The sequence below is a fragment of the Mus caroli genome, chromosome 15 (genome assembly GCF_900094665.2).
Source record: "Mus caroli chromosome 15, CAROLI_EIJ_v1.1, whole genome shotgun sequence".
Classification (NCBI taxonomy): domain Eukaryota; kingdom Metazoa; phylum Chordata; class Mammalia; order Rodentia; family Muridae; genus Mus; species Mus caroli.
Genome location: NC_034584.1, coordinates 3,003,894 through 3,029,846, shown reverse-complemented (window position 1 = coordinate 3,029,846; position 25,953 = coordinate 3,003,894). Strand labels below are relative to the sequence as shown.

The 25,953-nt window shown below is 40.9% G+C and overlaps 1 protein-coding gene across 5 annotated transcripts in view; it reads right to left on the bottom strand.

Moving 5' to 3' along the window:
* Positions 1-6,311: 6,311 nt before the first annotated feature.
* Positions 6,312-25,953, bottom strand: part of Dab2 (DAB adaptor protein 2) — a 138,149-nt gene continuing 118,507 nt past the window's right edge. For 3 of the 5 annotated variants that reach the window (XM_029469400.1, XM_021183554.2, XM_029469401.1), the window contains exons 5-15: positions 24,462-24,593; positions 23,667-23,747; positions 22,897-22,923; positions 22,599-22,652; positions 22,152-22,214; positions 16,798-17,451; positions 15,643-15,796; positions 11,160-11,795; positions 10,545-10,651; positions 9,973-10,040; positions 6,312-8,239 (exon numbers count right to left, since the gene is read on the bottom strand). In XM_029469400.1, the coding sequence (XP_029325260.1) occupies positions 9,978-10,040; positions 10,545-10,651; positions 11,160-11,795; positions 15,643-15,796; positions 16,798-17,451; positions 22,152-22,214; positions 22,599-22,652; positions 22,897-22,923; positions 23,667-23,747; positions 24,462-24,593 (1,971 nt within the window). In that variant the 3' untranslated portion in view covers positions 6,312-8,239; positions 9,973-9,977. The remainder of the gene's footprint in view (positions 8,240-9,972; positions 10,041-10,544; positions 10,652-11,159; positions 11,796-15,642; positions 15,797-16,797; positions 17,452-22,151; positions 22,215-22,598; positions 22,653-22,896; positions 22,924-23,666; positions 23,748-24,461; positions 24,594-25,953) is intronic. The other 2 variants (XM_029469403.1, XM_029469402.1) reach the window with 1 other exon arrangement.

Here is a 25,953-nt window from a genome sequence, read left to right as displayed (position 1 = left end):
GTGTCAAGGTCCAACCAATGGAGAGTCATTGTAATTCCTGACTGCTATTTTCCCTTATTGACAAAGTGTCATTATGCAATAAACTGAAAAAAAAATGCCAAGGTGGGGGAAAATTAGGAGCTGGGTTAAAAATAAAGCAACCAATAAAACAAAATCCTAGCAGTTCTTTCCTTGGGAGACTCTGGAAGGGAAGCTAAAGAGAGAGGTATAATTTGTGGGAGAGACCTATGGATTATTCTTATAGAGTCCTAGACTCAGAATAACTACAGAAAGAACACAATGAAAGACGAGGCATAGGTAGGGGATATTCTAAGCACCTCTCCCTCTGAAAGTCAGATATGTGGCTTGTTTCCACCCGAGCAAGGTAACGTGTGGAAATGTAAGCTTTTTGTGTATATGTTACACACCTCTTATATGTATATTTTTCTGAAAAATGCAAAGTAAGCACCACAAGGCTTTAGCGACAGCCACCAAATGGATTTGGCCTGATTATGATGGAAGCACACACCAAAAGGATAGGATTGTCCTCTGCCATAAAGAACACTGCTTGCCTGACATCTCCACATTCTCCAGGGCCGTTGAGAGGGAAAGGTTCTAGAAGCACTGATGAGTGTGGACCGTGCAACCTCTCTGAGAGCACTGATTGCTCAGGAGAATGACCCAGGGATGTTGCAAATGTGGAAGTCTGTTAGTCTCTATCTTACTCAAATTTAACTGACTGGGGCTTCTCAATTCTTCCTAATGTGTGGCTAGGGTTGGGACTTAGAATACACAATGGGTGTAGAGAGATATCTGATGTGTTGGAGGTTTGTGGGTAATATATTATGACTTTACAATGTCTCATGGCACTCTTTTTATCTATTGTTTTGTTTGTTTGTTTGTTTGTTTGTTTGGGGCAGGGTCTGATAGGGTAGTTCAGGCTAGCCTGAGACTTGCTGCAGCCCTTCTGCCTAGACACAGTTGCTACAGTTACAGGTATGAGCACATACCCAGCTGTTCCTAGCAGTTTTGTTTTGTGGAGACAGATTTGCCTCAAACCCTCCCCTGGCATAGTTGAGGATGACCTTCAACTCCTGATCACTCTGCATCCATTTTCCAAGGATGGAGACTGCAGGCTTGCACCAAGTTGCATGGCTCCTTGATACAGTTCTTAAGAGACATTCATAGAAAATGATTAATTACAATAGAGCAAATCTTGAATATTAGCATAGGCAAAGGTAAAACAGATGTCTGTCTGGTTGGTGGGATGACAGAGCTAGTTATTTTAGGACCATCTTACCTATGCCACTGATAAAAAAGTCTCTGATCTCCACCTTTTCTGAATTCTTCCTTTTCTCATACAGAGCTTGAGAACTAGTTGAATTAATTCCACCGACTTCTCAGCTTACTGTGGAGACCATGTGCTTGCTTGACATGTAAGTCATGCAAAATTGTCAAATAATAAGACTGGTTCTTAAAGGAGTGCTCATAGCTTTCAGTGAATGAATCCATGCCAGAGGAACACTTCCCACTAGCCTTTGATAGTGACAGGTGGGGGGCATCTAGACTCAGTCCAATTCTGCCAGCTTTGTCACAATACATGGGAGACTCTTGTATGGTCTCTGTGGACACTCCCAGGATGTCTTTGGACCCAAGGACATGAACTAAGTTAGCATGGGATGCTGTTCTATGTTAAGAACATGATATAATTGATTAGACTGTGAATCTTTAATTTGGTAAGTTGTCACAACTAGACATTGCAAAATCACCTTTGTCCTGGGAGACTGACTGTCTTGAGGAGTGGAGGGGACAAGGACATCTTGGTTGTTTGGTTGGAATGGGAGGATATTCTAAATTGCTACTTGATTTTATTGTCAGGCTACACAATGCAACAGGATGAGTAAAATATAATAACAATCTACAAGTTGACGACGTATCCTCTATCATGTATACACTATATGAAGTACACGGCTTGAGAGCATCTTTAACTCTTCTAGGCTCCTGACATCTCTCATGTCTCTGACATGTTTTCAAGCAAAGCTTGTGCTTTCTGTGTATCTTGGAGAAAGAGAGGGTTAGGATGAACTAAACTGGAGGAGCAAAAATGACATCTTTATTGGGATAACACATAAAAACCACCAGAGATGAAATGGGAACTTTATAACATGCTGGCTTATCTGTATATGCAAAAAAAAAAAAAATGTAATTCTTAATGGCTCCATCAAGGAGCTGAAGAAATGCTGGGTATGGAGGATCTACAATCTGTTCAGCCTCACCCAGGCATGAGGCACACAGCGTGTAGGCTTTCTCACTATAGTTTGAGTACTGCTGTTAATATTTTAATCAGCTCATGCAGTTTCCATGGAGCATGGCTCTGTAAAACTGCCTACCCCATCTGCTCCCTCTAGTACAGGACCCCAGTGGAAGGCAACAAACGGGCTCACTCTTAGTTCTCAGGGTTTCTGCCCTGAAGACACCTCCTGGTTTTCTCTCAGTAAGATTTTCCTTTGCTTTTTCTTCTTCTTCTTCTTCTTTTTTTTCTTTCAAGGAACAGATCAGCTGTTTATTTCTTTAAAATATGCAGTGCCTTTCAACACTGTAGTCCTAAGACATTCGGCCATTTTATGCGGGTTAAATTAAAACTTGGGAATTTCTTCTTTTCTTAACTCTCACGTTGCTAAATTTACTTTCATACCTTTGCCCACTTGAAATGGTAGAGACTCATGGGTACTCTGACCAGCATCATGGAAAGGTTTTGTTGTTGTTGTTTTGGTTTTTGCCTTTGCTTTTGTTGTTGTTGCTGTTGTTGTTGTTTGTTGTTGTTGTGTTTTTCCTAATGTGAAAAAATGTGGTTCAGGGTCAGGGTCATTTCCATTTTGCCCTCTTAAAGGTATAAGACAGTTCTTTTCAAAGATCTTTTTATTGGTAATAATGGGCTCTCTCATGTGTCCCGGGGATCTCAGGTTGGGGATCCTTGGTTCACTCTAAAGCCCCTCAGGGACCCTCCTCAGGGACCCCTGGAACTCTTCACCTTCACTTGCAGCACATACCTGGGATCGTGGTAGTGGGGGGTGTGATCAAACCTCTGAATACAGAGAACCTGGGTCCACCACCATGTTCAGGTTTTAGGTATGCCTATGTGCTGTCATTCTCAATGCCTAACAAATGTAACACACCTGTGAACAACATGAATTAATAGATGAATGAACGCCTAGAGATCCACAGGGCTGCATTTTGTACGTTAAAGTCAGCGTCCCTCAGCCTTGGCGGTCCAGAACTGCATTCTGACCGTCTGTTGCTAGTTCATCTTCCATGACGATCACACAGATACACACACTTCAGTGAGCTTGCCTGTTATCACTCCTTATTTTATTTTCTCTCAAAACGTCCATTCCTTGAGTCGCATTGAGAGGCATTTCAGCTTCAAAGTGTGGCACATTGAACTCTCTTTTCTAGAATCTGCTTCTTACTTTAAAGGTTCTTATTTTAAAGGTAGATTCCTCAAAGTGGCAACTGACTATGCAGGTATGCTCACACAGGTGTGTGTGTGTCTCTCTTTGTTGTAAATTACTTTCCTACTTGATAATCCTGGCCCTGAGGTCAATATGCCTATTCTTGTAGCTTCTCTGAGCATTTCCATTCCCGTAGCATCATTCCCAATGCAGGTTGGGAACTGCCATCCAGATCCCAGAATGTTTATTCTCTTGTTAAAATAGATATGTTCTCCACCTTCCAGCATTGTCATTTCCTACTGTTTGTGTCCCAAACCAAGTTCTCAGGTCAGTGAAGGATGCAGGAGGCAACTGCAATCAACCCTCCAGTCTCTTCCTTTCCTTCCCTATTATCTTCTATGTCTAACACTCATCTCCCCTGACTGTGAATGAAAATTTCTGTGGTGCTCAGTAAACATAAGGGGGAAGGTGTGCTCAAACACACTCTAAACATATCTGCGATTCTACCCCAGCACACTTGGGTTACCCTTTACCCTATTCCTCTTAAAATCATCACCACAACAAGAAGCTAAAATAATAACTGAACTCAACCATTGTAAATATCAATGGTTGATATCAGAAAAGAGGATTGATATACACCTATATAAACATCACTACAAGGAAAATATAGTCATGAAGAGTTTCATTTTGTTTGCTTTTTTCCCCTTTAACTATTACAGCTTCCTGGCTACTGAGAAGTCCACATTGTGTTCTCTGTAGAGACCAGCACTGAGGACTTTAGCATAAGGTAGAAGTTTGTAATTAGACATATTACTCCAGCAAAGCAAGGTCAAACAGGCTGGGGTACTCATGAAATAAGATGACAAGTGACTGGCCTGGGGCCACCAGCATCACTGTAATTAGGACATGTTAACAGATATGCTGCTGGTGTATGGCTTTGTTCACATCCATGTGTGTCAGGTAGATTTAGGACATGAGTTCTGGTTATTTTCAGTGGAAAAGAATTAGTTAAAAAAAAAACATGCCATTTCCCAGAACACAGGCTTTGTTATTGAGCAATCTCATTAGATGGTGATATTTTAAATATTTACCAGGCACTTTTCGGCAACCTTTATCTTTTAGTTGAAGACTTTATTTTGAACCAATTCCAGCCACTGGGGTCAGAGTTCTCACTCATCTGGTAATTCCATGTCAACCACATTCCTGAGTTAGCTATGTCCTGTCTTTCCCACCCTGCTTTCAGCACAGGAAGACAGAGAAATGCTGCTTGGCTTGATGGGAGAGTTTGACCATTGTGGGAGAAAAGACTCCACTACAACATTGTTGCCACAAAATCCCCACTAGAAAAACACTCTAAGCTGATAGTGCAACTGCAGTCATTATAAAACCTGGAGGCCAACTTTATATGAGCTGTGATGGTGTCTGAGTCAGGGTTTCTATTTCTGACAAACATCATGACCTAGAAGCAAGGTGGGGAGGAAAGGGTTTATTCGGCTTACACTTCCACACTGCTGTTTATCACCAAAGGAAGTCAGGACTGGAACTCAAGCAGGTCAGGAAGCAGGAGCTGATGCAGAAGCCATGGAGGGATGTCACTTACTGGCTTGTTTCTCCTGGCTTGCTCATCTTGCTCTCTTATAGAACCTAAGACTACCAGCCCAGGGATGGCACCACCCACAAAGGGCCCTCTCTGCTTGATCACTAATTGAGAAAATGTCTCACAGCTGGATCTCATGGAGGGACTTCTCCAACTGAAGCTCCTTTCTCTGTACTAACTCCAGCCTGTGTCAAGTTGACACCCAAAGCCAGCCAGTACAGATGGTTACAGATTCCTCTCATTGTGTTAAGTAGAGCAGAACTATTGTTTCATAACTAGTGTAGCATTTCCCCAAAGAGAGGTTATCTTAAGAAACCCCAGCACCTTTGCCCTTTCTGTTGTATTCGTGTAAGAAATCTTAGGGTTTTCTGGCTGTTAACATTCAACTCTTTGCTTAGACACATTTGATGCTTAAATGAAGCCCTACGGTTCCCACAAAATATAAAACTTTCAGGACAGGTTGAAATACCATGTCTACTAAAGAGTTAGATTTATTCCCTCCTTTTTTCTTGTTTCTTTTTCTTTTTTATGGCTACTTCAGTAAGCAGAACCCTCTTTGTCCAACAGTGCTTCTTATTTTACTTACATGAATGACTTCTTGTCCATGAGCAATGGGTAGCCCTCAGAATGTGCTTCCATATTGAGCCACATGAAAAGAGAACCCAGCATCCCATGATAGTATGCACCAAAAAGCTCTTCCTCCCCAGTATCTTACTCTTTAGTGTTGTTAGGTTCAATATTCAGTCTTTGGTATTTTCTAGAACCTGCTTTAGGATTTGTTCCAGGTCTTTGTTGAAATAAGATCCCTGAATTTAAACCAGAGCACCATGACCAAGAGTCTATTTAGCTGACCATTGACCTGCCGGTCTGCCTGCTACAACAGGTCCTTGAAATAGCTAGTACCCAGCCAGACTGACCCCTACATTATGTGTTTTGTGTGGGGTGAAATATGACAGAATAGGAGAAGCAAACGACAAAAGGCATAAACCAATACCATCCAGTGACCATCATATGCTGGGGTCTGGAGCAACTCCAATCTATTGTTTCCGCTAAAGTCACAGGAAGGGAATACATGCTGTAGGCGTGAGAGGGACTGATGTTGAAAGAGCCTTGATCATTTACTTGTGTTTTTACATTGCAGATTTCCACTTTCTCTTTGCCAATATGACAACCCAAAACGTGGGTGATCAGCAGTTTCTTTTCTTCTACCTGCTGTGTTATATACCTTGCAACAAGTCGATCCAAAAGCAGGAATCAAATACTAGAATGAGCTAACAGCGACATGAGATTTTTGTCATTCCAGTTTATTGAATGTGTAAATTTATAGATTTATTCGCATACAGAAAAGTGCACAAGAAGACAAGTACATACAAAACAGTTGTGTGGCTGATCATCACTTTCAAAGATGAGAGTTACCTTCACTATAGCACATCTTCAGGTATTTGGAATTTTTAAAGTATGATTTCAAGTCTGTGTTTATAATGACTGAGTAGGAAGTCAGACAGGAAAAAAAGAAACACATATCATAGATAATTAACCACTAGCATTAAACAGAAACCCACAGAACTTCAGCTTGGATCACTTGGGGCTAATCAACAGAGGCTCACAAGGCTAGCGCCTTGTTTAAAACCTGAGCAGTCATTCTCTTCCAACAAAAGGTAAGATTGTACTAACACCCACAAGGACCTGAGCATTTTGGGTCAAGAGATAACATTGAAAAAAAAATACTCAACATAAACTAAAAAAAAAAAAAAAAGACAACTTGGCAGGAACAAACCCTTCAGTTCTGTATAACAAAAAGCCTGGAAATGAAAATGAACTGGGTAGGTTTCCAAGGCTATGAGGAAAATATTGCAGGCAGATTTTTCAATGATAACCCCAAATATTTGTCCATGATTGTGGCTTCAAGAAAGTTTTCCAGTTACTTGATAAAGGCCTAGTCATCCAGTAAGGACCCAGTGTGTCTAGCACAGTCACATTTAGCTTTCAGAATATAGTCCTTCACTGCTGAGCAGAGTCCAGTTCCCCTACTGTGTTAAATTGCTCTATGAAACTTCAGTCTAAGTCCCCCAAGCCATAGGGAGATTGAAGATGGTGCACCTTCCAGAAGTCTAGCCCCTGGACTAACAATGACTGGAGTGGGTGTGTGCACTTCAGATCTGCAAAACATTTAATGCTTTTTTGCCCCGTGAAAAATCCATTTCTGGTAAAAGGGAGGCACTGTTTATATAAACCCAGGAGCAAAATGAACTGAAAGAGAAAGAGAGAAAGACAGGGAGAGATAAAGAATGCTTTCCTCTCATTTAAAACAGCCAGCAAGAGATTGAAAATGGAACAGCCTAGGTCCTGGGAGAAATCACCAGAATGAGAGAAATTATACTTTATTATTTTTTAGTAATGCACACAATAATCATCTTTATTGAGAAACAAAAATCACATGAAATAAAATCAGGATCTTCAAGGAAAATGTAGGGCATAATGCCATCAGGGTCAAACAGCTGCAAAGTATCTGGAATGAAAGCAATGTGAAGCCCCAGGGAGAAATTGTTTTATTAGCTTTGAATAATGCCTTGTGTTTTTAGATCTTTCTCTTCTTCAAGTCAAATGTAAGCACCACTTGGGGCAGGATTGGTAAATGGTGCAGTTAGCTGAGAAACGACCATCTCAAAATGGTCCTTGGGTGGATTTGAGAAGTTAGTCTTGCTTTCATTTTATTAAATAAAATTCTTTCTGAGTGGACATAGGAAGCAAGGTGTCTTATTTCCCTATTAATAGGATGTTTTAGGTTTAGGCTGCACACCGGGAACCCCAAATGACTTTGAGAGCTATGAGTATTTGGACATTTACTCAAGGCAGTGTGATATTAAGGGTAAAGGTAGCCGCTCCTCCCAAGTGGAGGGTAGAATGGAGAATATTCTGGAAGTTTCGAGGGGGCACAACAGACAAGAATTTGATAGGGAAGCTACTTCATTTATATTGGAGCTAGAGAGTTTAGGAGCTTAATTTACGTAAAGCCATAGTTTAAGTTTAGCTTTAGCCTAGACAGGAAAATGAAAGGCATTTTACAAGTACAAGAGGCCAAAACAAATAGGGTAACAGATAATACGTCAAAGCTGGAGCGAGGACAGAGGTCAACATGTTTCTGGCTATCTGCTTCATTCTTGACCAAAGCCAGTCTTTTGCTCATCTGGATAGTCACCATTACAACTTCCTAGAGAAACATGGAAAATAATGGTTAGAGCATTTGGGTTGAATATCCATGTACTGCATATTAAAACATTATTTTCAGGGGTTAGTGATACTATATCCCAGAAGTAAACATTGATCTAAACATTGAACAAGACAGTAATATACACCAGATATAATAGTACATGTGGATGGCTTCAACATTCAGAAGGCCAAGGAAAGAGGAGAATGGGTTCAAAGCTAGTCACAGCTGTATAATAACATCAAGGCTAGTTTAAAGAATGGAGTGCAGCTTTAGACCAAATACATCTATATCTGGATCAGAGTAACTGGACTAGGAAGAACCACCCTATATATGGGATGGGAATCCTTGGGATAGGATCCTGAGTTAAGTAAGGGGATGAAAGCAAGCTGAGCAGTGCTCATATCTCTCTGTTTGTTGGCCAATGATGAAAGTTCCCGCTGCTATGACCTTCTCTACCATGATGGACTTGGACCACGAACCTTTTCCCTCTTGGGTGTCAGGTATTTTGTTGCAGCAACACGACAAAAAAATGATTCTTCACCCAATCTATGAACTTTACAGGTTGTTGTTATTCATGTTGGCTGTTAATCTCTGTTTAATTTATCAATTAAATTTTAGGCATTTATGTATAAGGAAAAAAGTTGGTTGGCAATAGTCTGTGATTCACAGTTTCACAAATCCTCAGGGAAGTTTGAAATGCATTTTACATGGATAATGGGAAATATATCTTATGATTGATAAATGTTAGGAACTTATCTATTATATATGAATCAAAATAGAGATTGGCCTTGTTTGGATGAGGAAATATTGGAATATAAGGGATTTGGATTATTTGTCTTATTTTTCCCCTTTCTGCTATGCCTCCTATAGTGTTATATAGCTTCCTCTTTCTCTTCACTTTGATGTTATAATATTAAAACACAATTGTTGTCATTTATTGTTGAAAAGAGCAGATTACATGACACCCTGGCAGAGATTCAGCTTTTCTAAAATAACTTCCACTAGAGATGAAACACCCAAGCCTCTGACTCATTTTGAATGTTTACTGCTTCTCAAGGTAGCATTTCCAGCAGTCACTGCTGTCAGAGTGATGTATCCCACCACGGGGACCAACTTGAGATCACCAGTGAAGAAAGAAATGGCAGAGATGTTGTATTGTTCTTTGTCTAGCTGACTTATCCATGCTTCTCCTTGAACATCGATTCTTTTAAAGGTAAGTCTTGGAATTTAGCTGGGATAGGGCTTCACTCATGAAGCCCTGGGTTTCATCTCCAGGACTACAGAAAACTGGGTGTGATGGTACACGTCTGTAATCCTAGCACTTAGGAGGTGGAGGCAGGAAGATCAGAATAAAGTCATTTCCCATTATATATAGAGAGAATTTGAAGTCAAGCAGAGATATGTGAAACCTTGTCACAAAAATGAAAAAAAAATGTAGAAGGTTAAAAATATATGTTCTATTGAATTTATTTCCATGTAGAACTGAAGAATCAACAACACAACCTAAAATTTTATATCTCCTAGCTAGATTATGACTGCAAAAATATTTTAAAAATACTTAATATTTATTATTAAATTATCAGAGCATTGATTTCCATATCTGCTACTCTTAAATTACACATACTCAACCTCCTCAAAATTCTAAAAATAAAATCTCATGCTTTTCCTTCTACATCACCATCTCTCACCGTCCACCTACTCCAAGACAACACTAAGTAGGCTCTTTCACTTACAGAAGCTAGGCAAAAGGATTTCCGAAAGGGCTCCTGTGGGCATCAGAAGATGCAGGCTGAGAAACCACCTAGAGGATGAAGCCAAACAGAACAAACACTATTATAGCGATAACAATAACACATAACGGAGTCCCGACTTCCTTTAAGCATCAGTTAGATGGTAAGCCAATCAGACAATGTTCAAAGTCAAGGCTGGGGAGAACATTGCATTTGTCTCCCTCAACTTGGAAGAATTGTTTTTGATGGACGATCAATGGGAGATAAAGAATTTTAATCTTTAAAGGTTCTTAAGAATCTATTTTGATTCAGCTTCTCCCATCAATGTTTGCATAAGACAGATTAAGTGAAGCACAAAGGAGAGGTTTTGATGGTATTATTCCTCAAGTTCAGGGGGTGATAGTGCCCGTGAAGCATAATCTCACCCCAGCTCGATGGGATGTTTATACTATGAAGTTTCCTAAGAACACATCACAGCCAAATAGGCATTCTCATCAAAGAGTTAATGTATAGGAAAGGTAGACTCAGGAAGCTATAGGTGTAGGTGGCATGTGCTTCTAGGATTTGATACTTACAGAGGGGTTTGATGAGCTGAACCCTTTGGAGAAAGGGTTCTCGAGTGAATTGTCAGCAGACTTGGTACCCAAGAGGACACCTTGTCTCGGGGCTGGCTTTGGTGGTTCTGGAAGGCAAAGAACCCAAGTAGTTAGTAGACAAGCTGTGCTCACACACAGCACATATTCTCTTGCTGGCTTAGCTTTGAAGCTTAGTTCTTTACCCCAGGGAGCTAGAAATCACCACATATACCAGGAATCTATCTCTCCATCACAGAACAGAAAGTTGCTATATACACTATCTGAAATGGGAGACACTCACAAGTCCCTTCCTTGTAGTCATGTCATATGGGTTAGATAATCACTCAGCTCTCCAAAAGTCACAATCCATCTTTCAATGGCTCTTGGAAGCCCTTTTGAGAACGGTCACTAGAGGGCAGCATTGGGCCAGTCCCTGGGATTGGCTGAGGTAAAGGGCTCTAAAGTGAATGGTTAAGTGACCTCCACAGCCAGAGTGCCAGAGGAAGCAGGAGGTAGACTACTGATGAACAAAGAAGGTCCTCTGAGCTCCCCATGGAACCTATGTCTGTATGGATGGGGCTGAATATTAGTTGGCAGGTACTTGAGCAAACTTACCATTAATCTTGTTCAACAGTTGATTGGCGTCAAAATCATCATGGTCTACGTGCTCCTGAGGAATGCCAACTTTATTGTTGAAGTAACTGGAGAAGGCGCTTGAAGTCCCAGAGGGAGGCGTCTCCCCCTTCCTTGAGGGTACAAGAGGTGGCTGCCGCAGCTGGAAGTCCTTAAACATTTCTTTCACTTCCTTGACCTCTTTATCCCCAAGGGGGTCTAAGCCAGTGAAAGCGTCACTGGGAATGTCCTTTAGTGGGCCATTTCGGGGAGGTGGTTGAGGAGGTGTGGCCAGAACAGAGGACATCATAGGCTGAGGAGAGGACTGAGTGGACATGGTGGAAGGTGGAAAGATATTATTACTCTGAAAAGGATTCCCCAGAGGGCTTGTGGATGACCAAGCATTGGGTGCCACAGATGTGGTAGGACACCAAACTGTGGGGGGTGGAGGGGAAGCTGGGGTTGCAAATGATGGAGGCTGATTCCAGACTTGTACTGCTGGGGTTGTACCAAAAACGAGTGGCTGGCCAAAACTGGGAGGCTGGCCACTTATTATGGCTCCTGGGACCACAGTTGTTGAAGGACTGTAGACAACAGGTGTCCAAGGTCCTGCTTGGGGGGGTGTTACTGGGACCGTACCTGAAGGAAGAGGGAGGAAGAAATTATCAGGAGACAAACTTGAAGAGGATTCTTTTATTTTATTTTTTATAATGATGAGCTGATTGTATGAAATAATGGGCTTCATCATGGCATTTTCAAGCATCTATATAGCATACTTTGGCTGTATTCAACCCTATGACAAGGATTCTTAAATTTTAAAAATGCATGACTTTCTGGGGGTATTTGTAGAGCACTCCCAAGGCAAAATACTTTATGAAGTTATGAAACTGGCTCTGAAATAATGTCTCTAAGACATTAAATCTCTCAGAAACTTAGCTCATTAGCACTGTCTAGCTAGCCTTCAAATGCTTGGTGCATATTCTTTCTACCACACCTTTCTACTTTCCTTCTTACGAAGAGTAATATAACCCCATAAGGTCCTGATCATGAAAAACAAAAATATTTATCAAACATGTATGGATGTACCCGGAATAGAATTTGCCAATAGCAAGACAGATTTGTTAAGTGGACAGATTTACGTATGCAAATTACAATGATTATTAAGTAGTTAATTAAGATAATTTGCTGTGCCCAGTCATTATTTTGTATTTGCATCTAACAGTTGGTTCCTGCTGGGCACTTATGAAAACCAGCTGTCACAAATGGACATGGGGCCTCAAAAGTCTCTCCTGTTTCAAAGTCCCCCTGCTTTTGAGCACTGCCTGAATTGACGCACCGATACAGAGGGAAGATAAATTTTAGTTGAGGTCAATGTAGTTTTAGACTTTTACATATACGAATGGAGGAAAGGCTATTATCCTGGGAAGGATGCTTCAAATAAAAGTGCTTCCTGCCACGTGTCGCTCACTACGCTTTGCCAGAAGTTAGGGTCGAGGAGTTATAAGAAATGTGGAGGAGATAAAGCAGCTGAAAGCAGAGCCTCTTCCTGGGGAACGGTAACCTGAGTCAGGAAATATTATCTCTAGTGTCTGCCTCCATGTCATGTATCTTTCAGGATGTAGATACCTCATGAAAACTCAAGCCTCCAGTGGGTGTTGGGCAACTGGGTGTGGAGCCAGCATCCAAGGTCTGCTCAGGTATATAGGGATATACCTGATATAGGGAGCTCTCTCTTAATCTTTCTGGCATTTGATTCTTTTACTGTCACAAATGCTGGCATCTAACTAGGAACACATTTGCTCCGTTCACACAGAAGGGATGCCTCACTTGATCAACGTGCCTATTTCTCAGTGAGGGAACTGAGTCAAGAACATAATCAAACCAGGAAGTTCACAGTCCGTGCCTAGAGGGACAAACTAAAGAGCGTTGGCCCTGACTCCAGCACCTTATTCTCCCATTTTGACCTCTTCACAGCCAGGCACAAGAAGCACTACTGTGCAGTGATAAGCTAATCCACATACTAACTTCATAGACACAGGAGCCAGGATTTGCTTGCATTACAGAATACAGTCAGAAAAACCAACACAACGCTTTGCTTAGATTTTCTTATATAAGACTTAAAGTGGGTTTAATTTAAACAAAGTTTAAACAATGTTTCAAAAATAAATTAATATTGTGAATGGAAGGAAGGGTCATTTACTAATAATATCAGCCACTAACTATAAATAAATAAATAGATAGATAGATAGATAGATAGATAGATAAGCTGGGCGGTGGTGACACACACCTTTAGTTCCAGTGCTTGGGAGGCAGAGGCAGGTATATCTCTGGGAGTTTTGAGGCCAGCCTGCTCTACAGAGTGAGTTCCAGAACAGCCAGTGCTACACAGAGACACCTTCTCATAAATAAATAAATAAATAAATAAATAAATAAATAAATAAATAAGAGGAATTACCCATTTATCATCCTTCATCCTGAACTATGTATTTGCCTTTCCTTGTGAAACTGCTTAAGTTTAGCCATAGATCGTATCAATGGGAGTGCCATTCTGACGAAAGAACAATATTACATTTGCCAGGAAGTTAAGCGCTTGGCAGGTCTGCATTTGTGCCAGCTGTCATTCCTATCAACCCATTATGCTCCTAAGACATTTATGGCCCAGCTAGAGAAAGTACGGGCAAGGACTGAGGAATAAGAGAGTATGGGCATAAAGCATTAATTTTACTACCTTCTGAAGCTAGATCAAAACACAGGGTACAAGTCAAAGCTGAGGGCTCAGCTTCCTGTAAGCCTTTTACCCGCCCCCAAGATCTCCAGAGGAAACGGTTCCCCAGCTGGGTCCGGCGGAAGCCAGACCTACAACCTTCCATGGTTTGGCGGAGGATCACTGCCAATGGACAGGGGCTACACTGTGGGGCTCAGTTTGAGTTCCATGTCCAAACTTGGAAGAATCATCAGTATTCTGCAGTTGTATACCCAAAGGCCTCAACAGGGGCACCTCGCCAAAAAGCTTCACTTCGTCTGAATAAATTAACAGTTATAAGGTCCAGCTGTATCTTCAGGCTGACTTGTTAAATATTGGCTGTAAGAATTCTTCAAGGCATTGCTCCTGGGATGTGGTCTAGTCACAGGCCCCGAATGTAAGTCCTCTGCCTTTCTATGAAGGAAAGATACTAGCTGTTTCACTGTGGGTACAGGGAAAAGAACAAATGCCCCAAAGGAGGCCTCCAAAAGGTGAAAGCATTTAAAGAGAGTCTCTTGGTGCTGCAGCATCCAGCAGAAGCCGGGCATCTACTGGCTTCTCACACTCACCTAGATGTCAGTCACTCAACAGTAGTAACATCTCCTTATCCCTACTCCTGACACGTTTAGACAGACTTATCATGGCAGACACAAACTGCTCTCCTTTGCAGAAAAATAGCCAAGGAGAGAACAAAAGAACTAGAGGAAGAGAAAAAAGATTGTGGAGACTGCTGATTCCATAGAGCGTAGGGAAAGCCATGATCACCATTCCAATTTTACCAAAGGGCCAGAGAGTCCTTCTTCATCCATGGTGCCCCCTACCTCCCAAGTCGGATTCTGCCTGAGGTTGCACAGGTGCCAAGAAGCAAACAACAAAGGAGATCCCCAGCAGGGTGGTAAAGACTATTGTTAGGGCTTCTGAAAACTGAACTATGCAGCCTGAAAAGAGCCTGAGGCTGTGGAGAAAGAGTAACAGGACCAGCCTTCAATCAAGGTCCCTTCATCAGTATCCTGCAGCAGAGGCTCGGTGGATCTGCCAAGCCGAAATACATTTTAAACCCAGCAACATCCCACTGTCTAAGAAAACTCCATCTATGTTCCTTCTAGATTTAGCTTCCCCCACCCCTAGTATTTTTCCTTCTATCTCTACGTAGATGTTCTTCTAGAAAAATTATTGATTGTGAGTTGCAAAGATACAAGTATTCAAAGCCAGATGGGCTTACTCAGACCTACGTGGGGAGCAGAGCCCAGAAGTCAGACAGACTTTTTCTTTATGACTTAGCCTGGCTTCAAGCTTAACCTACACCCACTCTGGGGCTCATAATGGGGTCTGAGAGGAGACAGACCTCTGTCTATAATGGCAAATGGCATAGAAATTATGCATATTCCTACGTTTGCAACTCAGACAGCACCCAAGGCTCTCTTACTTTATCTCCTTTTACCATTGAAGCCAGCCAGACTTCAGAATCCTTTACAAAACTGTCCTCTGAAAGCCACTGCCAGCTGTTCAGGGACATGCAATACTGAAAACAGACTTGCTGCCACATGGCAGCTCAGAGAGCTGAATTTCACTTACAAGGCAGGACTATCACAGGGGTGTGGGTTGTGCAGGTGTCAGAATGAGGAGCGTTGCTTGACATCGCCCACTTTTGCCCACCCAACATAGGAAGTGCCTTCCTCCCCTGCATTATCATTATGGGTGACGGTAACAGCATCACATTTAATTCCAACTCTAGGAACATACCTAGACCTACAAGGGGCCCCATTGGGGCAGGAGCATTGCCTTTGAAGAGATCCAGAAAGTTCGACTGCGGGACTGCAGCTTGTCCTGTGGGGGACATCTGGCCTGGAGGTTCTGAGGCAAAGATGTCTGAAGCAAGCAAGTCGTTTGCTGAAGACTGACAAAATGGAGAAGCGGGGAGAAGAGTTATTCAGCAAGGAGGGAAACACAGCTTCTGCCTGCCTCCTACTGTTTACCCAAAGCTAACGACCACGGAAAGAAAAATCTCCTTTTATTACTGGCACGTGATTACTTCTATGGAAGTCAATAACAGACCAAAGGTGAGGTGGGGGGTGGGGGTGAGAGGGATAAGGACACATGGCTTCAGTGGGCAGAGAAGTGGATACCATCTTGGACTTGCAAAATGAAATCTACTTTTCTCATTTTATCCTTTTGTGTCAGTCTGGTCTCCATATTGGCTAAAAAAACGTGAAGCTGGGAAAGAAAGCGCAACATAAGCTTCCTAAATAATTGCAATCATTCTATTTGATCGGCTTGGACAGAGACAACACTACCTTGGTTATTAGGTCAATCTGCATATTCCTATGAGTGCTTTAAAAAAAATCTACAGACGCTGCACTTGGAGTCGCTTTTGAATGAAGTTGGTAATAGTGGTCTTGTAAGTTTCTAAGTCAATGGGTTACTCAATCGACATTTACATTTAAGAGAGGAGACAGACTTGAGAGTTTTTCACCACCACCATGGACGTCAGCGATGAGGGGTGTGCGGGACGTGGCGTTAGTGTGGGGACAGGACCAAGGGAATCATCAGAAGAACTCTTGCCCTCCCATCCCAAAACATGACAATTAAACTTACCAGAGGAACAGAAGCATAGCAGCATTAACAATGGAAAAAAAAACAACAACAACTTGTGTTTAGTTTAGTATTAAGTGACAAGACATGCAAACGGAAAGCAGATGTGGCAAACACAGCTGGGAAGCTTAGGAAGAACGTTGGCTAGAGGGGCATATTCCTGAAGGACCGATGTGCCTCATCCCACTTTCTATGTCACAGCCACACAGGAAACTAAAAAAGCAGCAAGGAAGAGCGCTTGCGTCACACCACCCTTTGGTAACGAGCATGCACTCTGCTAATGGATATGCGGAAAAGACAATTCACCTTAGCAGTCCTTCTGCCTCTTCCTGGTTTGGTACTTTGTGGAGGTGGGATAATGGCTATGGAGTCATGTGCTGAGGACTGGACAGAACTTTCCAAGTCCTGCTTTACGCCATTCGGTACCGATAGTCCTTTGGGAGGGCTTCCCACAAAAGGGTTCGGGGAAGATTTGATATGGAAGCCGTTCTGTTCTCTTTCAGATACCCCATTTTGAGTTCTCACTGCTTGCTGGGTTTGCGAACTTGGGTAGGGCCATGGGCCTCCCTGAGCTTCCGGTTTGCCAGTCCGGTTAGAGAGCTGGTCAAATTGCTGACCAAAGTAATCAGTATCACCGTTCAGGGGCCCTTTACTCTGTGGAGTAGACGAGCTACTCAGACTCGCTTTCTTCTGATCTGGAGATGTGAGAGAATCAAACGAAGAGGGTGCCGATTGGTCTGGCTGTGCAAAGGGATCGTCACGGAAAGGATCAGGGTTAGGGGTGGGAAAGAAGTTGAGATTGGCAGAAAAGGCGTTCTCAGGCAAGAAGGATGCCTGAGGCTTTGGTCGAGGGAGAGAACAGGAGGTGACTCCATTTGTTAAGAATGGATTTTCTCTTAAAGAGTTCTGATTGGTGTCGATTTCAGAGTTTAGATCCACTAACAGGATATCTTTGCTTTCCTAGCACATTTGGGGGAAAAAAAAGAGAGAGAAAGAGAGAGACAGTGTTAGTCCATGTTATAATCCAAATGAGAAAACTACATCAATATGACAAGGACTACCAGGGTTCCTATTAGAATTTGGGACTATTACCATCTCCCATCAACTCCCTATCTAAGTTCCCATGGGGTTGCCTTTCCTTTGATGAAATTGTGTTAAAAACAAATACATTCTCTTTAGTTCATACATTCAAATGGTTTGGGTTCATTATCTGCATTGGTCCAACTGATATCTTTGAATTAATTAAGATTTACTCTAAATGGTTTGAATATACTGTTTGGACAGATGAGCTGACTTCAGAAACCTGGTCCAGCTTCCTATCTGAGAAACACAGTCCCCAATCCTTTGGGTTGTACTTCCAGAGGTCTCTAACTAATTACTTCTTTAAGTGAGCAAATTCCATGGTTAATGCTCATATGTGCATCATATGTGTGTGTGTACAGTGCTAGGAACTGAACTCAGGGCTTTGAATATACTAGGTAAACATTCTACCACTGAATTATATGCCAAAACTCTAGTTATGGTTGGGATGAAGTTTAAAGTCAAGTCTTTCCTTCCTCTGAGGGAAAACAAGATTCTCCCTTTTTATGTTGATCTGTAGGTATGACTCTTTGAGCAGACAAAGACCTTACTAACGGTACTAGCTAAATTGGACCTCTCATGTTTACCATCTTCATCTGGTCTTGGACATACCTGTTGTGTGTGTTCTTTTGAACATGACAGTCAAAATAGGGATCACATCTAATCAATCACACACTAACCTCATGTTGTTGTAAATATTTTTAATACATAGCTCAGTTGTGGCAGTGGTCTTACCTATTTAGCATTAAAGTCAGCTAATAAACTAAGAAAAATATGGGTTTTAGGGTGGGATCTTCAAAGCATGTGAAATGCATAACTATACTAATTCCATTTCTTCTCTATTATATGAGAAAAATATAGATGGCAATTGTTTGGGTTCTTCACTTGTCTTATGAAAATTGTTAGCATCAAAGCTACCAATTTAATCAATTTGACGTGTTTTTATTCCAATTCATAGCTAATTACGGTTTACCCTGGGAAAGACCTTTTCAATTGACTTTGATCCATTAAATACTTAACTATATCAGCCATAGGTTTTAAACAATAAGCAGTGTCCCGCTGGGAAGGAAGCTTAAGTAGACATCTACAATTAGCCTGGGTGGAGCACTATTTTGATCACTGGGAAAAGCACAACTTTAAAGAAATCAGAACCTTTTAAACTAATGAGGACAAAGGGAGTTCAAACGTCTTTTAAACAAAGAAAATGTTCCATTTCTCTTTTGTGACCATAGAAGAGGCAACAAAATCAGGCCCAAACTATAGTCTCTCTTTTTAATCAATTTTACTTTCTTTGCTGAAAAATATAAAATCAAATTTTCTCTTTTCTCTTTCTTTCTTTCTTTCTTTCTTTCTTTCTTTCTTTCTTTCTTTCTTTCTTTCTTTCTTCCTTCCTTCCTTCCTTCCTTCCTTCCTTCCTTTCTTTCTTTCTTTTTTTTTTAAAGGCTGGTTTTCATTTTACAACTAGAAGAATTCATCACAAGAAAGAGCTTAAATGGAAAAACTTTTAATCAAACAAATTAATGGGAGACTTCTTAATGAGGGGATCTTTAAGCAATCAAAAGGTGGGGTAAGATGCATTTGGGAAGCTTGATTTCAGAATTTATTTGTTTTGAGCCACCTCTCAGTTAGCACAGTTGGGTGTTCACAGTTGGCAGAGTTCTCCTTTCCAGACACTTCAGAAGTTGTTCTTAGGACACCAAACAGGAGTCACAATGTTAGACTTCTGAACAGTCACCCTACAAGCAAAATGTATAAGGCTCTCCTCAGGTGAGGGTTGTTGTCGGTCAAGTGTAAGTCTACCTAAAAGACTAGAGTGGATGGCCAGGAGACTCTCAGTCTGCTCCTGAGGGTAGAGCTTCATCAGGGCTTCGTTGGACGGTCTGGACCACTGGTACTCTTGGCTACCACCGAGCACCTTCAGACAGCTGTGAAAGTGAGTCAAGTCACTTCAGCAAGGGAGTGTGAGCAGGGTAGCTAGCTTCCCGGAAATGGTTACTAAGCCAGGCCTCAACCCCACTGCTGGCTTTCTGCTATTCTTTATGTGCATTAAAATCAGCTTCTTTAGACCGGTTTTCAGACTGCTTACATGGTAGGACCCCACTTGCTTTTACCCTAGATACTACATCGTGCCCTGTATACTTCAATCACCCAACTCAAATTCAGATCTCTCTCTATGCTTTTCTTATTGATATTTCTATTTCCTTTATACCTGTGTTTACCCCATGCCATGTTATGGGGTATCTATATACACATGTATATAGATATACTATTTAAACTTTTTACCTTAGTCTAATCCTCTCACGTCATGATTACTCTCTGTGATGCTGGATAATTTCCTGTGGTCTTTGAAGTGGTCAGGTTTTTAAAGTTCAAGGGCATTACACACCCCTACCTTTCTGCTTTCCCTCCTTCACTCTTCGCCTGCCTTTGTGTCTCTGTGTCGTCTTCTCTCCCTTTCTCTTTACTTCTTAAACAGCATGAAACACAATGCTTCCATCATTTTACAAAAAAAAAGTTACGTTCTAAGGGATGCCAACACATTATTTGAAGTGCATAAAAATTCTATTCATCAATTTTGGAGAAGCTACAGCCACTCGGGATAACTGAGGGAGTCTAAGGAATTTAGATTTTTTTATTCCTCCTAGGCTTCACATTTTCCAGAGCAGTTGTTATAAGAATTGAAAAAACGAATCTAGAGCATGCTAGTTTTACCAGTCAGAGAAACATCTATTTTGTGACCCCTGCATATGGAGGCAATGTGAGAGAACATGTTGCAAAAATCTAACCAGCACATAATTAGCCCCGTGAGCTAACAACAACAACAACAACAACAGCAACAACAACAACAACTTACCAGATATTACCTACTTTGATTAAATATATTATTTTAACTTATTTCTTAAACTAAAACTTGAGTTTCTACAAATTAAAAACATTTTTAGTTTGCAAGGAATGGAATATAAAAATAAGGCTTCTCCCAGATGTTTTTCACTGACAGAATGCTTCAGAAGTGCACAAAAGCCAATTAAGCAATCAGCGCCTTCTTGCTTCTTCCTTTGAAATTCCACTCATGTATGGAGTACCTTCCTCTCTCTTGGAGTGCCCATTTCAGAGTGACATTTAGGAAGTAGACTCCCACGGATATTGATTTCCTTCAAGGAGGAAGCTACTACTAATAAAAGAATTGTCAAGACTGCTCGTGAGTCTAAAAGAGCCTAGAACTACGACCAGCTAGCCTAACCCATCAAAGGTCTTACCCTGAAAACAGTGAAGAAGCGTTATAAAAAAAAGTGAAAGATCCCACGGACGAGTGAGTAAGGAAGGACTCACTATTTGAAAGACTATCCGGTCATTCTAACTTCTCTATTGTAGGCTCTGCAAGGACTTTGAAATGGCACCGCCAGTGCAATTCCCACATAGGTATACAGAGAAGAATGCACACAGTCCATGCTTCGGCTGACTTTTGGGCTTATGCAGTTAGGTTCTGCCTGCTGGACTTCTGTGCAGCACTCTGAGGAGGGAGAATCTTTCCCAGTCTCTCTTTCTCTCTCTCTGTCTCTCTCCCTCTCTCTCTCTCTCAATCACTCACTCACTTCAGATCCTGAGATCTTTTGCACATCACTAAAACTTGATAATTTCTTGATGTGGAAGTTTTAGCCAGCCATATCCCCTATTATTGTATATGTACTAATTCTCTCCCCCATTATTGTATATGTACTAATCCTTTCCCCATTATTGAATAAGTACTAAGTCTCTGCTCATCTAATTATTGCCTTGTCATCCTCAAGTCTAAGAACTTCCTTCTTTAGAAGCAGTATCTGAATCTGCACTCTAGGTGAACATACTGTAATTAGCATCATTTAGTTGGCTCTGTCACTAGTCAGCACATTCCCTGTTAGCCAGAATGGTTGATGATAAGACCAGTGTGTGTCTTGATTGCTGCTATGCCTTGCCAATAGCAGGTGTTCAGGAAACTAGGAAATAAATAGTAGAAGTTGATGGAAGTCATTAAAAATGACATAAATATTTCTGTCTGAGGTCTGTCTTATAGAAGATCTGAAGAATAAGTCACAGATTCATCGATAAGTAGGTTTACTATATCATAATGTTCTATAATGATGGGCAATGTTCTAAAACAAAGGCATTTCATCAAATGAATCCTAGTTAACTATTAATGTCAAACTCATACCGCTAAATTAGAAAAAAAGCAAAGCAGAAAAAATGAAAAAGCTAAGACAATTTAGGATTTAACATTTCATAAGCATACTTCCTTCAAATCGACTTATGCCAAGAATTTAATTCAGCTCCTCCTTCTGACCCCAAGTAATTACCAAGAAGGATTATATTGACTGTATAGTAGCACAGATTTAACCTCTATACTAATATATCTGAATTAGTAATAATAGAATCCTATGGTCACTTAAGATTCAAATTATTTTTCTAGTAATCACTTCTATTTCATGAGTAAATATCAAGACATTCCAAGTTTTCATGATATGCTCAAGCTCTCTGGTTAATTGTAAATTTGGAGTATAGGTGTTATTTCAATTACATTGCAAATTTAAAAATGAAACACTTACTGTTGGACTATTTAGGTCAGGAGGTGTAGACATGTCCCCAAACAAATCCATCTGGTCAACACCCTTAAAAAAGTATTTGGATTAGATTCAGATGTGTCTACTAAAGACAGTTACTTTGTCTATCACTGTAATTGTTTGTGTCCTAAAGTAAAGAAAATAGTTGTCACGATTGGATTGTAGTTGATTTCATACAGATTTGATATTAAGCTGTTTGTGTCAGTGTAGGCTTGTTCCCAAGAATATAGCTCTGTTTGACACCTTAAAGAAGTACTGTATTAGATTCCGGTGACCTACTGAGAATACTATGTTATAGAATAATATAAATATTACATAAAAACAGCATCCCAATTGAATTTTCCTATGGATTCAATATAGATCCAGTATTAGCAACATCTACAGAAAACCCATGTTCAAACAAGTGAGAATCAGAAAACATCACCAACATACCAGCTTCAATTTGTTAGCTTGATCATCAAGGGTCATTAGGGCCTCACTCCCATTCTGAAAATAAAAGGCAAATATTAAAGGGTTTGGTCGCTGAAGTAGCCCCATAGAATTTATTTCCCTGCCTGATTACCCCCATTAAGCTTTTATGACTTGGTCTCTAAGAATGTAACTATTTATTGTCTGTGAAAAGACTGGCCCCTTGCCCTGAGGATTAAATCATGAGAGGAAAGTGCTCTTGCAGATAGCAAACATGGCCTCTACACATCACGCTCATCACAGAAGTAAGAGGCAGCTTTACCTCTTCTGCTTTGTTGGCTTCTTCAACCTAAAAGGAAAGATGCAGATTCAATGAGCTTGGGAAGAGAGTTGATAAAGAAACAAACACATCCTGATTCATAGGTAAGAGCAACAAAACCTTATATATTTCACTCTGTGTTTCTCCCTCCTCCTTTCACATAGATACTGGATTTGAACACTTTCTAGAATTAAGCTAGTTTGCTGTGGTGGTTTGCTATAGAAACAGCCCCCATAGACTCATGTGTATGAATGCTTGGCCTGTTGTAGTAGGAGTAGCACTATTGGTGGAGTAGGTGTGGTCTTCTTAGAAGAAGTGTGTCACTGGAGGTGGACTTTGAGATCTCATATGATCAAGTTCTGGCCAGTGTGACAGTCTCCTGCTGCTGCCTGCCAATCAAAATGTCTGCCTGCACAGTACTGTGTTTCCCGTCATGATGATAATGGACTAAACCTCTGAAACTATAAGCCAGCTCCAATTAACTTTTTTTTTTTAAGAGCTGCAGTGCTCATGACATCTCTTCACAACAATGGAAATCCTAATAAAGAGGGTTGCTCTGTCAAGTCCTGAAACTACCCCGATTTGTAAGGAGTCAGAGACAGCAAGTCAGATATTCCTAACACAAAATCCTACCATGTGCTTCTAAGAACAGCAGACAATTCTCGACTTGGAAGGAGAGAAACTGAACTCTTCAGATATGGCATGCAACACTAAACACGCCCTGAGTAGTTTTCAATCCAGTAAATCCAGTACGCCCATCAAGCACTACTTGCCTTTTTCTTATCTTCTTCCTTTTTCTTTACATTATAGATAACTTGAAAAAGGTCTTTAAGATCGACGACTAATGGTTCAGCCTGAAACAATAGACAGCATCAGCAATATTTTGTTTCCATCTTCTTTCCTTGCCCATATTCAGTTCTCATTAATATTTTTTTAATTTCTACTTGAGATTGCTTACAACCCTTCTCTGATTTATAGAGGGCTACCACCCTCAGATTACTAAAGGACACAGGGTTAATAAATGTTTCATTAATGTTAAGAACATAGTTACCGCAATAGAACTTTTCTTCAACTACTCAGACAAAACAAGAGGTACCATGTCGATTTGGGGAGTTCCTTTAAGATTTCTGGGAATAACTCAATACTGTTGTAAATTCATTAGTAGCATTAATAGAAAATCTATTCTCACAACTCCTTTGCCACACACATGACTATCAATAACATTTTAAACAGAGTCTTAGGCAAAAGTTGTTCTCTGAATGATGATTGGCCTAAAGATCTAGTGTTGGCCTAATGAAATGTTTCCAGTACATCTCATTGAATAATAAACACTTCTGCTGGGTAGTGGTGGCGCACGCCTTTAATCCCAGCACTTGGGAGGCTGAGGCAGGCGGATTTCTGAGTTTGAAGCCTGCCAAGTCTACAGAGTGAATTCCAGGATAGTCAGGGTTATACAGAGAAAACCTGTCTCAAAAAACAAATACAAAAATAAAAACAAAAAAAACCCCCAAACACTTCTACTCTCAACAGAGGACCAGTTCTCAGGTGTATTATGCTTTAGAGCGTACCTGTTGCCCTGTTTTTATAGCAAAAAATTGATGCTGGCCTTCTCCTCCACACACATAACCAAATGCTCTGTTGTCTGTCACATCACGAGCAATGAAGGAAATCTTATTTACTGGATGTTCATGTTCAATTACCTTAAAAGGGGACATAGAAGAGCAACAGTGAAAAATAAAGAATGGACTTGTTGTCTATCACAGTTGGCGATCAGAAACAAATGTGAAGGGAAATACAAAGAGTTTAAAGCTTTTGTTTGTTTGTTTGTTTTTTCAAGACAGGGTTTCTCTGTGTAGCCTTGGCTGTCCTGGCATTCACTCTGTAGACCAGGCTAGCCTCAGACTCAGAAATCCACTTGCCTCTGCCTCCTGAGTGCTGGGATTAAAGGCGTGCACCACCAATGCCCAGCGAGTTTAAAGCTTTTGAATAAAGACTTTTTAGTCTTGGGTTCAAGGCTACATCTAGATTTATTTTTGCTAGAAAAGGCTCCAAAAGGAAGGATAAATAGAAAACAAAAGTAGAAAAACATCCTTTCTAAAAATATAAGTACTTGACTCTCTCTCTCTCTATCCAAAAGATAAAATGCCACCTACAAGGAAGGACTGAGGGGAGCTTCAATGGTTTGTGAAGTTAAGAGGGAGCAGACAACCCCTTGAACCAACCCAAGTTGAGCTGGGTGTGCTGTGTCCTTTAGAATTTGAGGCAGGGCCATTAGTGTACCTTATGACTCCAAGACCAGCTCAGGCAATACAACAAGATAGTATCTCAAAAGCAGCTGACCAACTGACCAACCACCTGAGCAAATCCCCCGCAATAAAAGAATGACAAGAAGAAAATCAAAATGAAACAAAACTTCACTTGGCCCATCTTCCTAAGTAAATGACAAACTTAAATGAAGAGTCTAACTAAGCTGGTGGATTGCCCATGGGCCCTTAGACAACAACCAAAGACCCATCGTGTATTTTCATTAAAATGACTGAACCCAGTAAATCCTAGAGGCGTGAAACGCCGAGATAAGTGTATTTAACCTGTCCTAGAAGGACCTTGTTGTAAGAAGTCAAATGTGACAGAGACTCTTATGGTTAATTTCCTCTCTCCCCAAACACTCTCTCTCTTTCCAGAACACATCAGGGTTTAACTCTTCAAAGATATCTATAGGTGGCAAAATGTGTCTTGAATTTTATTTCCAAATACCTACGATCACTGAAAAAGTAGTCATATGCTATATCTGAAGCACTGAGTTCCATTTGACAGCTACCCTTTAGTCTACAAGACATCTAGAGCTGTCAAATGAAGATTTTTGCAAAGCAAATTATAGTTATATGGCTTCTTATAGATGTTATGAATCTATATTTATCATTTTATGTGTATATCAAAATTAACTTACAAGCGGGCGTGGTGGTGCACACCTTTAATCCCAGCACTCAGGAGGCAGAGGCAGGCAGATTTCTGAGTTCGAGGCCAGCCTGGTCTACAAAGTGAGTTCCAGGACAGCCAGGG